General features: G+C 50.6%; 1 protein-coding gene across 1 annotated transcript; it reads left to right on the forward strand.

Annotated features, from left to right (window-relative positions):
• Positions 1-3462: 3462 nt before the first annotated feature.
• On the forward strand, positions 3463-14287 carry NUGGC (nuclear GTPase, germinal center associated). The gene is given in 19 exon segments (XM_050894021.1): positions 3463-3469; positions 3902-4034; positions 4592-4814; positions 5178-5381; positions 5938-6177; positions 6651-6826; positions 7886-7919; positions 8339-8443; positions 8446-8472; positions 8921-9089; positions 10837-10883; positions 10885-10931; positions 10933-10965; positions 11611-11749; positions 12269-12377; positions 13040-13093; positions 13096-13175; positions 13721-13811; positions 14139-14287. Coding segments are annotated over 19 exon segments (2067 nt in total).
• The last annotated feature ends 1012 nt before the right edge of the window (positions 14288-15299 follow it).

The raw sequence follows: 15299 nt of genomic DNA on the forward strand, positions 1-15299 counted from the left end.
ACTCCTGCTACGGTTTCCCCATGTGTCCTCTCCCCGCAGCTTCACAAGCACCACGGCCTGGGTGTCTGGTGGCATGGCCAGAATTGCTGGTGTGCAAGCCAGAGGATGAGGGGCACCAGCAATGATGTCTCTGGGGTTGCTCTCGATGGACGATGACAACCCATTCATGGGCAGATGTGCTTTGACTTTTAGAGCCATCAGCTGGCAGTGGGGTGGGCATGCCGCAGCTCATCCATCTTACTGAGCTCAGGTCACTCAAGGCAAGATGCTGGTGTCATGTCCAAGGTCAGCTAACAAATCTGCTGTTCCGGCCGTGTCCGAGCAAACAGGTTGAGGAACGTAGGAGGAAGGTTTCAGCCAACGCCCAGGTGTTGCTGTTGGTGCCCAGGAGCATCAGGGATGAGACAACAGGGAGATGCTGGTGAAAGCGCATCATCTCGGGGGGGGAAAAGAATAGGCATGGTGGCTCTTTCACGTGACAGGTCTGGTGGTTTCTCCCAGGAGTTGCCTGTTCGCTGGGGTTTTATCTGGCCTCCAGCCCTCGGAGCCAGGTGGGGTGTAAGCACTGAAATTTTTCTTTCTAGCTCTCAAATTTATGCACGATCTTGAAAACGCAGCCTGAGGGCAACCTACAGAGGAAGGTCGGTTGTTTTTTGAAAAGATAGTTAAAAAGCATGAAGAGGAAGCAGGTGAAGATTCAAATGAGTGAGCTGGCCACCTTCCCGGGAGGAGGGTTTTATATAGCCTCAGATTTTGCTGCAGTTTCATTTCTGCTGTGCAGGAGGAGTTTCTGACAGCTCTACAAATCTGAAGCTAAGAGGGTGTATAAACTTCCATAAGTTTCAATTTCTTTTGTAATGGACTTCTTTTGTGGTAATGCTGCTTCTTCCTATGTAGCTGATATTTGAATGACTGTAGTCTGTCTAAATAACATGCTCTCTGATTTTAGCCTGATTAATTAATTAACACTGTATTTATTGACAGTAACTTCTGGGAAGATTTCTTTCCAAGGAAAAGGTTTAAGTCTCTCAGCACCTCTGTTGCAAATTGTTGGACTTGCTTTTCTTAGAGAAACTTTAGTCTGATTAAATCCAAGAAGCTCTGAACTCTTGGAAAATTAAATCGACATTGTTGTCTCAAAACTCATGCTTTCAACCAAGGGAGTGCTGCATCGAGTGTCTAGTTTGGTGGTGTAAAAGGTGGATGCTTTTTTATATTTTGTCTGCAAATCCTTTCACGATTTTGTCTGCATAATCGTTTCACTGGAGTATCCACAGGTTCTACGTGAAACATTTTGGGTGAAAAAATGCCAATCAAAATCACAAAAAAAAAAGATGCATGGTATAAAAGAGCAAATATAATCCTAATCCTAATTATATTTGCTCTTTTATACTTTTTTTAATAGTCCAGGTTTAAGTGATGTGTTCTCTCTAGGACTACTGTGATTAGCAGCACACAGAAGGGTAGCAGCGTATCCAGGATGTGACAATTATAGAATCATAGAATCACTTGGGTTGGAAAAGACCTTTAAGATCATCGACTCCAACCGTTAACCTCACACTGCCAAGTCCACCACTAAACCACATCCCTAAGTGCCACATCTACAGGTCTTTTAGATACCCCCAGGGATGATGACTCCACCACTTCCCTGGGCAGCCTGTTCCAGTGCTTGACAACCCTTTCGGGGCAGAAATTTTTCCTAATATCCAATCTAAACCTCCCCAGGCACAACTTGAGGCCGTTTCCTCTCGTCCTATCGCTTGTTACTTGGGAGAAGAGACTGACACCCACCACCGTCTTGCCTTAGCTAGTTGCAAGGAAGTATCTGTTTAAAAGTAAATTTTACATCTGCTGTTGAGTCTGTCTTGTCAGTCTCCGTGTCTCTAGCAAGTCTCTGCCTTCTCCCACTCTCGTGCATTACATCATGCACCCACCAGTGGAGCTGACCCTATTCCTAAGGACACTTCAAGGTTAAGCCACGGCGTCCTGCGAAGAAGCCAGACACATAAAAGTTGGTAAAAGTCCTGCTGTGACCCCAGAGGAGGTAGCGGTGATGTCCCTCTCAAATCAAGGCAGCAAAGAACGTGACTATGCTCTTCGGTCCCCCTCAGGAGGATCTTGCAATGCTTTCTTTTCCTGGAGCCACCACCTTCGGATCTGCATGCAGCCCAGTTTCCAGTAAACGATAACAACCCACCACCCACGTAAGGTCACCCCCAGTTTGGTGTTAGTCTATTAGGATGGTAGGATGAAGCCTCAGAAAACGAGGTGAGTTCAAGGGGATCCCGCGCTGCGTCCTCTGTCACCGTGAACATCAACTGGGAGGGAGTCCTGTAATTTGCACCCTTTGAGGTACATCTGATGGAGGGGAGACCCAGATAGTCACTCTTAGCATCTCCTCCCTGTCCAGGGATGCTGGGAATGCAGTCGCCTCCTCCAGCAGCCCCAGCCCAGGACCCTTCTGCCCGGCTGCTGGAGCCCAGCCCGGTGCGCAGGGACCGACTGAGGGATGCTGCTGCTGCTGCTGCTTTCCCGTTTGCAGGGTCAACCAGGAGCAAAGCTGAGCCCGTGTCCCAGAGACACACGCACAGGACACCCTCTGGGTTCACAGGCACATGCACATTTACGGGTCCCTTGAGCACCCATATTGCCCCTCTGTCCCCCCGGCACCCCTGCCCGGATCCCCGCGTCCCCGACTCTCCGGCTGGTTCCAGCTCGGTGCTTGGCTGCAAACACGCAGCACCAACACACTCATCCCATGGGCACCCCGCGCTCGTGGGTCCGCCTGGGTACCAGCCGGGACCCCCCCACCTGCCTGATACCCCCGCCCGGACCCAAGGCCACCCTGCTCGCCGGCTGGTCTGGCTTGAAGTTTGCTGGTGAATTCACATGCACACCCCACGTACACCAGGACTGGGGAGATGCAGACACCAGGACTGGGAGGATGCAGACACCAGGATTGGGAGGGATACAGACACTCGGCTCCCCACCATCTGGCACGAGGCACCCATGGTCCCGCTCCAGCCACCAGCATGGAGCCCCTCACTCACCTCATTCACACTGGTCCCCCCCAACAGGAGCTGGTTTTTGGGACACACATCATTCCTGCCCCAGTGGCTGGAGGTTAAAGACTCCCGCTCCCTCCAGTCACTCTGCTGGGACCCCACTGGCTCCAGTTGCTGCACTGGGACCCCCCTGGCTCCAGTATCTGACAGCATGGTTCAGAGGCACCCACACCTCTGGTCTGACTCCAGTAGCTGGCCCCAAACCCACTCACACACAGAGGTCTCACCAGTAAGTGGCACTGGGTCCTCACAGCACACACTCACACAGCATATAGGATGAGATGTAGGGCTTGGGCTGTGAAGGCATCTTCCATGGGTGGCATAAAAGGGCAATTTAACATAAGCTGAGGCAAAAAAAAGGGAAGTTTTGCGTCTCTCGTGTAGCTTCCTGTGCAAAATGGGAGGTAGGCACCTGAGATTAGGTGAGAGGAATCCTCCTTCTGAGCTCGTCCACTTCAGTCTCGAGGGCTTTTGTTTCTAAGAGGAGCGGCTGACAGACAAGGGGGTTGGTTGAATAGGTGCTTTCCCAGGGCTGTCAGAAACGATCTTCAGTTGGGAAAGCCTCTAGAGAGAACTAGAGAACTGGTGCACTAATGAGAAATCCCCTTTCATCTGAAAAGGTGGCAATGCTGATTTACTGAGAGGGACTCACTGGAAAAAAATGTGCAAGAGAGACCAAAATCCTGAAGATGGGGAGGAAGAGGCTCGGGAAGGACTGTGGGTACGGAAAAGCCATGGTGCCTGCTGACCCTAGGGAGATGCTCAGCTTAGGAGATGCCTCCCTAAGAGAAGGCTGCAGATGCAGCTCTGACTTTCTAACCATGTCCTCCCTCCAGATAAAAAGATGCAAAATGACCTAAAGGACATTCTGGATCAGTCTGCAGAGAAGCTGTCGCAATTCCTCTCCGAACACAGCCTGCCCGGGACAAGAAAGGGGATTGAATATCTCAAATGAGTTGTCAAATGTTTGTTCCCCCCAAAGGCCATCTTTTGATTCTTCTGTGGAAAGGGGTGATTCAGAGTTTTTGCCACACGGGAGGGCTTTGAAGCCATTTCAAGGAAGGTTTATCCCCTCCATCAGTGGGTTCAACCAGTGTAGCACTCCTTGGCAGCCCAGGAGGCCACTGGAGCATCCCCGGACATCCAGATTCAATGGCACTCTCCTCCCTGGACCCAAGGAGAGACTTCTTGTACACGTACAGGCCATGGGTGCAGGTTGTCCTGGCTTTGCAGAGCTCCCTGGAAATCCTCTCCAAGAGCAGGGAACACCGTTTCCTGGTGGGATGAAATGCCCATTAGAAGGTGACAATTCATACAATGCTGCGATGAGGCTGGAGCTCATGTGGTGTCCAGCGTGCCACTGGGAATCTGTCCTTGAACTGGACACGGGAGGTATTCAGGATCCCACAAGTTCCCATTCAAAGTCTCTTTTGCATGACACAGAATTTTTTCCCACCCTTTTGAAATGCACAAACCTACCTGAGTCATTTAAGTTGTCCTTTTTTTTCCTGTCTCTCCATCCTCAGGAACCACCTCACAGGCTTGAAGCCAGGCATTTTGCTGGATCCCATTTACATTGGTCTCTTTGGCAGCACCGGGCCAGGGAAAAACACGTTGCTGAATACCATCACAGACAAAAACAACGTCTTGCCGGTGTCCGGGAGCAAAGCCTGCACATCCCACGTGGTGCAGGTCAACACAAGCCACAGCAAACAGCATGAGGCAAAAATTCACCTTCTCACAGATGAGGCATGGATAATATTTCTATTTTTGCCCTTGAAAGGAAAGGAGACTGAGTCTTAGCAGACTTCTCCAGAGGGAAGTGCATCCTTCTGGAAGGGATGTGGGGTGGGGGAGGATGCAACCCCGATGGCCAAAGCGTCCCCAGAGAAGTGACGGACACTGGCGCTGGTTCCCACTGGTTTAGGTGCGCAAGGAGGGAAGAGGCAACGCAACTTCTTCCTTGCTCTCTTGTCCTGGAGGCTCGAGACCCCTCAGCTGTGCCTGTGTGCTGGTTGTCCCAGGGCAATCTTGCTCAGGCCATGTCCTTCCCCTCCTTCTTCCAGGCACCCAAGCCATTACCTCTTTTGTGCATCTGTTCTGTCTCGACAGGAGTGGAAGGATGAGCTGAAGGGTCTGGTGGCACTTGCGGACCTGGATGAAGATGAGGATGACAATGAAAGAAACGAGGCTGTTTTGAAGATCTCTGCTATCTATGGGGAAGAAGCTGAAACGAAGAGTTATGAAGAACTGTGTAGGATGAAACCCATCGTCCGTATTCCCCATTCAAGATGGATCACCCTCAGGGAAACGCATGTGAGTAGCCCGTGTATTCCTTGGCCAATAAGACCACTCATCTTGTGTCCTTGCAAAATACAGCCAAGGTTTTTAACCCATTTGCTTCTGTCTCAGGCCCAGTAAGTGAGGACAGTCTTTGGAGCTGGCCCATCTCTCTGGGAAGAATACGCACGCTTGAGGGGCACGTTCCTCTCCAGATCTTGTTAAATTGAACTTCTCCACTGTCCCTGCGTGGGAGAGCAGCAGTGTCCTGCAGATTCCCGAGGGAGGGGGTGAACCCTGGCACCGTGGGCTCCTGGGGGGTCTCCTGTTGCCTACTGGGGATGGGAGGTGAAGTCTTTTCTCTCTCTTTGTTGTTGGGTTCATCGTGTTCGGAAGGGTGTGGGCTTCTTGGGTTGTCCCACCAGTGGTGACATTGGGAAGTTGTTTCTCCTCTTCATACCATGGTGTCCACACCTAGGGCGTGGGGCTTTGAGGGGTCACAACCAGCCACAGCAGATCGTCACAGTTTTCTGGTATCTCTGAGGTTCTTTGCTAAGGAGGGGTACTTCTTTATTCATCCGCTGTGTCCCAGGAAGAAGACCTTTCTGAAAAAATGGGCCCATATATCTGGATTCGGAGCATCCGTAGTGGTGCGAAAGCAGGAACAAGCGAAGAAGACAGAAAAACACGGCCCTGGCCTCTAATCAAAAATGTGGAAGTGACTGTCCCAAGGTTGCAAGTGGTTCCAGAAGGTGTCGTCTTCGTGGATATTCCAGGGATGGGTGATTTCAACAGCAAAAGGGATGCGATGTGGAAAGAGATGACTGGCATAGCTCTCCCATGGGGAGGATGGGGACACTTGCTGGCTCTCTGGCAGGGGAGCTCTGCAGTGCTGCAGTGGTGTTCCTGTTCCACAAGTGATGGAGACGTCTGGGATCCTCAGCAGGGCCGTGGGGAACAGGGAAACCTTTTAGCAGAAGGACCAGATCAACATTTCACTGTTGCCCACCTGAGCTTTTATTATTTATCGTTCTTCCTTCCTGATACCAGGGTATCACCAAACACCCTGCTAGGGCAAGCACTGGTGTCCAGTCCAAACCCCCATCTGCAGCAATCCTGGGCTGTAGGAATTCATGGTGGGAGGCTGAGGTCTCTGGTTAGAAATACACCCTGCGAAGATTGCACATCCTCTTTCTTCAGCCAGAGTTACTGGGAATTAAAGGCGCTCAGCATCTCTGGCATTTATTCTTTGCTGATGGTTTATATCTTCTCTTTCTGGCCCTTCTCCTCCTCCTCCCATTGCAGAACATCAACAAATGCTCTGTCGTTTGGGTGGCCAGCTCCATCGCACGTATTCAGGGAGACAAAATCCATGAGATGCTGCTGAAAGAAGGCATGAAGGCTTTCCAGTGTGGGATGCGCAGGGACATCTCCTTGGTGGTCACAAAGTCTGATCAGATGGATCTAAGTGAATACAAGTCGTAATGAAACAAGCTGAAGTCCAGTGCTCCGGGGGAGTGCGGTGCTGGGTGGGTGATGATGGCTCAGGCCCCACCTGGACTGTGTCGGCACGGTCCTTCTTCCCTTCTCCTTACAGGAGCAGAGCACTGTTGCCTGCTAAAATGGTTTGAATGTGTAATTTCTGTTTTGTTTTTCTCTTTCCAGGGAAAGAAAGAAAAGCAATGTGAGTATTTTTCAGACTTCAGTCTCTTCGTCCCTTTCAGGTCATTTAAGAAAACTGGAGAATTTTCCATATGATGTAATGTGACCTGAGCAGAATTGGTTGACTTAACGCAAAAACCAGAAAGTCTGTACAGTTCTTTGCCTTGCATTAGGGAGAAACTGTACTGGACATTTCTTTTGGTCTTAAAAACTCCATCAGGGCTCCCTACAGGGCTTCATCATGTGTAACGGTGACTTGGGAAGACAAACGCCGTCACTCCGAACTTCCCCCCTTCCTTCTTCTTCCCCCAGCTTTATATGCTGAGCATGATGTCCTATGGTATGGAATATCCCTTGGGCCAGTCGGGGTCAGCTGTCCCGGCTGTGTCCCCTCCCAGCTCCTTGTGCACCCCCAGCCTCCTCGCTGGTGGGGTGGGGTGAGAAGCAGAAAAGGCCTTGACTCTCTGTAAGCCCTGCTCAGCAATAACGAGAACATCCCTGTGTTATCAACACTGTTTCCAGCACAAATCCAAAACCCAGCCCCATACCAGCTACTGCGAAGAAAATTAACTCTGTCCCAGCCAAAACCCGCACAATGTCCCATGTTGAATCCACAGCATTCTTGGGTTTGCATCTGAACATTTCACCGTGCCAAATACCTTGCACTGCTGTTGGTTACTTAAAATGGAATTGCATTAAAGCCACGTGAAGTGTCTTTGACGTTGCTTTTGCTAAAACCGTTCTGGCTTGGCATGGATTTTTGCCCAGTTGTCTCCTCTTTTGAAAGCCTGTTCCTCTCTTTCACTCCGCTCAATGTTGGAGTGCTGGCCATATAATTATTCTGTTACCTTTTGATCCCAATATTATTGTTTTCCCAGTCCTTCAGGACTAGGACCCGTTGCTATAACCAAGGTGAGACCTTCAGCATGAGCCTGCACTGGCTATGAATTTATCTGGTCCTTTGCTTATCTACAAAAATCTTTTTCAGTGCTTTTTTTCTCAGGCAACGTCCCGTCCCCAAGGTGCTCGTATAGTTCTGTGGGACCAGCCCAAGTCCTGGTGGCCCCCACATCCCACCCCATGCTCTGATGGACCAGTGCTTCTGCCTACGTGGCTACGTGCTGAATCAGACCAGGCAACTGGTGTGGCGGAAGATGAATCCTTAAAGCCTTTCTCGAGATTCAGGCTCTCCCATGAGCCTTCTCAGGCCACCATCTGTGAAATGCTGATCTCCCAGATGTTCTGCAGGAGGAATGAATTTCCTTGGGGTCTTCGAGAGGCGTGCTGCCCTCTCATACTTCTAATTCCACCTTGCTTGCATGGTTTCAGAGATCCTGAAGCTGAGGGCATACATCCAGACGTTTTACATAGTGCAGAAGAGGAACATACTGATGGATTACGTGACAGAGGCTTTGGTCATTTTCTCACTGATATTCAGAGTCTCCAGTCCAACCAAGATGCACAGGTTTGTCCAGAACAGCTTCAGAGAATCCCACTATTTTTTCTTTGCTGGGCAGGTGGTAATGGCTCCAGACAGGATTTTCTCCTTTGAGCGGGCAACTTGTGTCTTGCGTTTCTAGCACGACACATATGCAAACTGCTGGCAAAATATCTTGCAGTGGCCCGACAAAGGCAGCGAGGCACTGCTGCCCAAAATAGCCGCACTCAGCTCAGCTTGACAGCATCTCCTACAGCTTCCCCAACAAGAAGCACCCCAGGCTGTTCTCCAGCTCCTGGTGACACAGAGGAACAGTTTTCTCCTAGGTGTTTCTGAGCAACATCCCTGGAAGTGGTGGGGGAACAGGGGCAGCACTAGTTGCACCGGTTGCAGGGATACTTGCAGGGTTATGTTTACATTGCATCCAGCACGAGGTGCTCACTGTTTTTTTCCCCCCGTTGTCCATTCGTTTCAGTACCAGCATGTGAAGAAAAGTCACTTGAAAGACTTAATTATGCAGAAGATCGTCGATTTGGAGGAAGATGTTGAGAAATGTTTTATACCGATCGAACAACCTCTCAATGAAGGTGTAGACCAAGCAAAGAAGTTGTATAAGAAAAATATCCACAAGATCCTCAATGTGAGTATAAAGCAGTTTATTTGGAACCCTAGAATAATTTAGTTTGGAAAAGACCCTTGGAGGTCTGCGGTGATGGCTAACACCAACGCTAGGTCAGGCTGCCCCAGACCTTGTCCGGGCAATCTTGAAAATCTCCAAGGTGGGAGCCTCCGCTGGGCTGGGTGGCATTGGTGCCCTAAAACCAGCCAGCTCAGCGGGATGTCTCCGATCCTGGCTGGGTGGAGAGAGGGCTGATACAGGAGACGGGGCACATCAGTACGCCAGTGCCTGAGTGACCTTGGACACGTTGCTAAGATCTGTCCCAGACCCATGCAGGGGCACAGAGGGGACTGAAATGCTCTCGTTCCAGCAGCCGATCCTCCATAGCCCCATTCAGCTGCTGCCCAAGGCTCAAGGCACCGTAGTTCGATGGGAAAATGCCTCCCCGTGCTGAAAGCCTTCTCCTGCACATGCTTGCTTGTGCCTAAGCACCAGCAAGTGGCATTTCTTTGCCTGTCCCTGTAGGAAGGCTTAGCTGGGTGGCAGCTGGCCCTGGCAGGAGCCGTGCTAGCCCTGGGAGTTCCTTGCAGTGTCTTAGGAGTCTGCAGATGTGAAGACCACGACTTGCTTTTTCCTTTCTGAATTGCCTGGAATTTGAATGCAAACTCAACCGCCTCGATGCGTTTTGGATGCTCGTGCTCGGGGCTGGGATGTGGAGCTCTGCTCCCTCCTTGCAGAACTTCCTCTCGTTTGACGTGGTCGAGGAGGACCCCCTTGAGCAGGGCAAGCACGAGCCAGGCTCTGTAACTTGGTGGCTAAAGCAGCGACCTGGAAGAGAGGGAAATGTGAGGGAAATAAAGCCCAATTCAGATGCAACAACCCCGGGAGAAAACACTGCAAAAGCACAAGGCAGCTTTAGGACTGCAGCTTTGTGGTGGCTGCTGCAGAACATGCTGAGACATGGTGCTTCTTCCTACACCCTTGCAAGGCAGCCCTGCATGCCGAGGCAGGGCGTTGCTTCCTCTGCGAGGCCAAATGCTGAACAACATCAGTGTTGGGGTTTAACCCCCGTAGGCAGCCCAGCACCACCCAGCCGCTTGCTCACTCACCCCGGTTGCAATGGGGGAGAGGATCAGAAGCGTAAAAGCACAAAAACTCCTGGGTTGAGATAAAAACAGTTTAACAGGTAAAGCAAAAGCTGCGCGTGCAAGCAAAGCCAAAACAAGGGATTCATTCGCTGCTTCCCGTCACAGGCGGGTGTTTGGCCATCCCCAGGAAAGCAGGGCTCCATCACGCGTAGCGGTGACTTGGGAAGACAAATGCCATCACTCCGAATGCCCCCCCTTCCTCCTTCTTCCCCCAGTTTAATTGCTGAGCACGATGTCATATGGTCTGGGATATCCCTTGGGTCAGTTGGGGTCAGCTGTCCCATCCGTGTCCCCTCCCGACTCCTTGCGTACCCCCAGCCTCCTCGCTGGTGGGGCAGCACGAGAAGCAGAAGAGGCCTTGACTCCGTGAAAGCCCGGCTCAGCAATAACTAAACCATCCCTGCGTTATCAACACAGTTTCCAGCACAAATCCAAAACCCAGCCCCATACAAGCTGCTATGAAGAAAATGAACTCTATCCCAGCCAAAACTGGTACAATCAGGCTATAAAAAGCTCAAAGTACCTAGAGCTCAGGTCGCCTGGGCTTGCTGTGTAGTGCAGATCATGGTCGGGCATCAGTCCTGTCCGTGCCTTGCTCCTCTGTGTTTCCCATCCCGCCGCGAGATCATGGGTACCAGGGTTATCACAGGAAAGCCGTGTGCCTGAACAAGGAGGATGTACACGACCCGGACCTTCTGCCTGATAGACCTCAATGACTCCCAAAATCGACGTGAGTTTTGGAAACATGTTCAGGTGAGAGACTGCCTTCCCTGAGTGAAGTCAAAGGGTGCAGAAAGGGTCCTCGAGGTGCCACGGTTCATCCCTTGCCCCACAGCAGGACGGAGACAGAAAAGAGAGACACTAGAAGAAGGTGAATCACCAGTGAACAGAGCTAAAATGAAGACAAGTTTTCATCCGGTCACTTGCTTAACCTGAAGAGCATTGTGCCTCTTGTGGCTCCTGATTGCCCAGTGCCCAGCAGACTTGGGGAGCAGGGAAATGCCACAGCACCCCAAAACCTGGACCCACTGCATGTTGTGAGTGACTATGTCCTGGAAGAGACCTGCTCAGGTCATTGCCGCAGGGCCAGGAGAGCTTCCTCCAGCCAAGATGGACCAGGGTAGCATTTGTATCCTCAGGCTTCAGAAAGGGACAACTCATTGTGTCCGGCGTTTGCTTCTTTTCAAAGAAAAAAATAGCTAAGGCCACGTCCTCGATCTGGACTATCTAAAGGAAGTTCCCCCTTTCTGGGACCATGGAAACCGTGCTGCTCTGCTTGCTTTGTCCCACCCTGCATTCCTGTGGCTTCCCCTTGGCTGCCTGCTCCGTCAGGGCAGGGAGACAGTGGATGATACAACACCTTTTTCTTTGTCCTTGGTGAATTTATTACCCCAACAGGATCCAGATGGGCGCCTGCTCCACACTGAAAGCCCACCTTGACACGTTCGAAGATGCCATGCAGCAGCAACTGCAGAAAGCCATGATGAAGTACCCAGTGGCTGACATAAAGTACAAGCTCAGGTTCCTTCAGCAGGAGGTGCGCTCGCCTTGCAAGGGGAGAGGGAAGACGCCCGCGAGGGGCTGTGCAAGCAAGAATGAGCACTAGGAGAGGGGACAGGGGGAAAGCACAGTCTTTGTAGGACCTGCTGAGGTAATCAGCTCTGTTTCAAGGTCCTATAGGGGTGACAAAGGGAGATATGAGATGTTCCACCTTGTCTTTAGCAAGCACGGTATTGAGGAGGGTGTGGAGGCCATGCACTTGTTCTTGTATCCAGGCATGAAACTTCCCAGTTGGACATTAGAATAGAATAGAATAGAATAGAATAGAATAGAATAGAATAGAACAGAATAGAACAGAATAGTTTTCAGTTGGAAGGGACATCTTCCATGTTAAGTCTCTGAGGTGATGCCTACTGGCACCAACTGTTCCAGTCATCTCTTGAATGCCGCACTTTAATTTAGATCGTCTTTATGAAATTATTATTATCAAGTTGTAGCGTAGATCATCTTTTATGACCGAAGCGATGGCGGCAAGCATTTAAAGTTATTCTTGCAGACAGACTTCATCATCAGGGAGACTGAAAAAGTCATCCTCCAGAAGAAAGCAGAAATCTACCACTCCCTTACTCTCTCCGTTCAAAACGACCTGCTGCCATGCTATGAAGGTATGACCAGTCACCTCATCTTTTCTTCATTTTATACTGAAGGTTCTTTTGATTTTTACAGAATAACCCCAATACGAGCTCAGAAGAAGTGTCCAGGCTTACAATCTGCCTGTTGAAAGGCGGGGAAGAAATTCACAGGGCACAAGGATTACTTGGTCATCAACTCGGAGAGATTTCTGAAGTCCAAAGTAGATCATGCTCAAATACAGAGAACGAGCTGCCTGTTTTACTCTAATTCGCTAATTCTTGTAAACTACGTTTTTTTTCCTAGAATTAATTCATTGTTATTTGTCTATCTTTGAAGGACATCCTTCATGTCTCCTTTAGCATCCTGAAGTAACAAGCTCATGAATTCGTTACTGCCTTCCTTTCCCATCAGTAGGTGGCATACTCAGAAAATGAAAAAGTTAAAAACCCAGAATCCAGCAGTCACTCATGTTTGCTTTAGGAAGACACCTTAATTACTCGATTAGTTAATTCTGAAAATGGACTGCTGGGCCAGTTAGCCAAGCCTAAGCAGGAAAGTGTCCTGGAAATGGGTTACCTCCAACGCAGCAGTGTAAAGCACTGCATTTACCTTTCCCACAGCACACCACTGGCCCTGCTCCCCACGGGCATCTTGGGTCTGGATCTCAGTGTGACAGTCGCCACTTTACCAACAGATGCTGCCAGGCACAGTGGAGTACAAGCCCACAAGAGGATGTAAACCATCCTTAGCAAGGGATAAAGAGTAAGTCGGAAAAGGGAATGTTTGAAGAAGCGCAGGCGAGCATGAGAAGGCACTTCCAGGATCTGAAGGTAAGTTGTGCACCTTCTTGTTCCTTGGGGACCTCTCTACAGCCATGGGCAGTGTTTGGGGGTAGAGGACAACGTCCCAAAAAAGGATCTGGTGAACACGTGTGTGGTAACGTGAAGGCATCTCCTTGCGAGGCGTTGGCATCAGGAAGCTCTCACATACACTGGGAGGCCACCGCTGGCATTGCTTTTGCAGCAGGAATCATCTCCAGTGGTGCCCAGACGCGTTATTAACGTCATTAATCCATTACGGCTGCTCACCAGCGTTGACCCAACTTAGCTCAAGGCACTGATGTGGGTCTGAGCCCCGTACTCGAGGGTCTGCCCACAAACATCTAACTTGACTATCAGTTGTCATTCATAATTGGCAACTACATCACTCCTATCCTCAAATTAATAATGATTTGGGCTTTAGAGTAGCTCAAAGCTGCTGCCTCTGCATCTGAGAGCTCCTCAGCCCCAGCAGGCAGTAACAGGGGGGCCTGGGGGGCCAGCGGGGTTCTAAGCCCTGTCCCCTGCTCACGTGCTCGGCCATGTGATGGCTGCAGGTAGAGGTCATCAAGAAGACAGAGAAGGACTTCTCCAACACGCTCAGCCTCGCCTTTTGCCCATGGGACCAACTCAACGGCAAGCTGCCAGGTACGGTCCCAGTGCACCGGCTCGGGGGGGATGTTTTGCGCAGTGCATGTGGCCCCGGGTCCTGCACGCCTGTTTTGGAGGTACGGCAGGGAAGGCCAACAGGACAACAGGACTTGCCAGCTGTGGCATTGCCCAAAAGCTGCCCGCTGGCACGCAAGTCACCTTTCTCTCGCTGTGCTCCAGTTCCCAAACCTTAAACGCCAAATAACCAACATCCATAGGAGAAATGAACTCAGTGAGTGCGGTGGATCATTTCAGGAGCAAGGAAAGGTGACAGATTTACCATGAACCAGCTGTCTTTAATGGACTCCTCTTTTTTTTTTGCAGGCTCGCAGAAGGAGTTCTTCTTCATCCACACCATTCATGAGAACCTGCATGCAGCCAGACATGCTCAGAGTGCTGTGGGGATCGTCTCAGATGATTCAGTTTTATTATTCATGTTGGTGGCTTGCTCTCTTTACTCTGTGGGTTCGTAAGCAATCACCTCAGGTGAATTTTTTCCCCCTATAAAAGCATTCCCAAGGTATTTTGTATGCGTTTTATGATACTGCATAAGTAAGAGTCCTGTGCAATCCCCAAGCACCTTTCCCCTGCATGCCATGATGAGTCCCACACCCTTCAGCAGTGACCCTCCATCCCAAGGTTGCTCTGAACTTGACTCCTCGTGATGAGCATCACCCTGGACCGTGGGGTTGATGCTCTCCCAGGAGGAGCGGGATCGGGGTGTCCGTGTCTCTGACCAGGTTATTGGGGTCCCCTCAGCCATCACACCTCTGTGCTCCTTCATGCTTGTGGAGACGAGCCTTTCACCCCATAACGCACCATGCTTACGTGCCAAATGTATCCTGATTTTACCTGCCATGCTTATATCTCTTTGATACTTCGTATTTTGCTAGTAAAATAAAAATGTTCAGAACAAACTCGCTTCGTGTGCTCCCGTGAAAGACACGCTTGGATAAAACCAGTCCCAAAGAGCTGCTCGGGAAACGCTTCCCTCTGCAAAATGACCCGATGAAATGGGTTTAATGTTTCCAGAGGAAAGCAAGGCAGAACCTCTGGGGTGTTCAAAGGAGAAATGGCACCAGCAGACAACGAGCCTTGCAGCGGGGATTTAACAGCGAGGACAACACTTCTATGGTGAAGGAAAAGCTCACGAGAGATGGAGAAATATCTGGCGGGAGCACTGAGAAAAAGCTAAGTAGGGAGGACAGGAGTGCGAAAGCAAACACGGGAAAAAGCTGTGCAATACCCCTGTGGGAAGCGCCTCGCGGGAGGGAAGCCAAGGTGGCTTTTTCCACCCATTTTTAAGTCCTGGAGGGCAGCAGGTGAAGGACACGGACACCACCCTGGGAGCTACTACTGCCTCTGGGAGCTGCAAAACTCTCGTTCAGGTGCAAAGGTATTTCTGCTGCTGCGGCCAGGGATGGTGTTTGCAGTCTAAGGGGGGCACCAAGGAAGGGGGACGAGAAGAACCTGGTCCAGTCCCGA

The sequence above is a fragment of the Gymnogyps californianus genome, chromosome 3, assembly GCF_018139145.2.
Source record: "Gymnogyps californianus isolate 813 chromosome 3, ASM1813914v2, whole genome shotgun sequence".
NCBI lineage: Eukaryota > Metazoa > Chordata > Aves > Accipitriformes > Cathartidae > Gymnogyps > Gymnogyps californianus.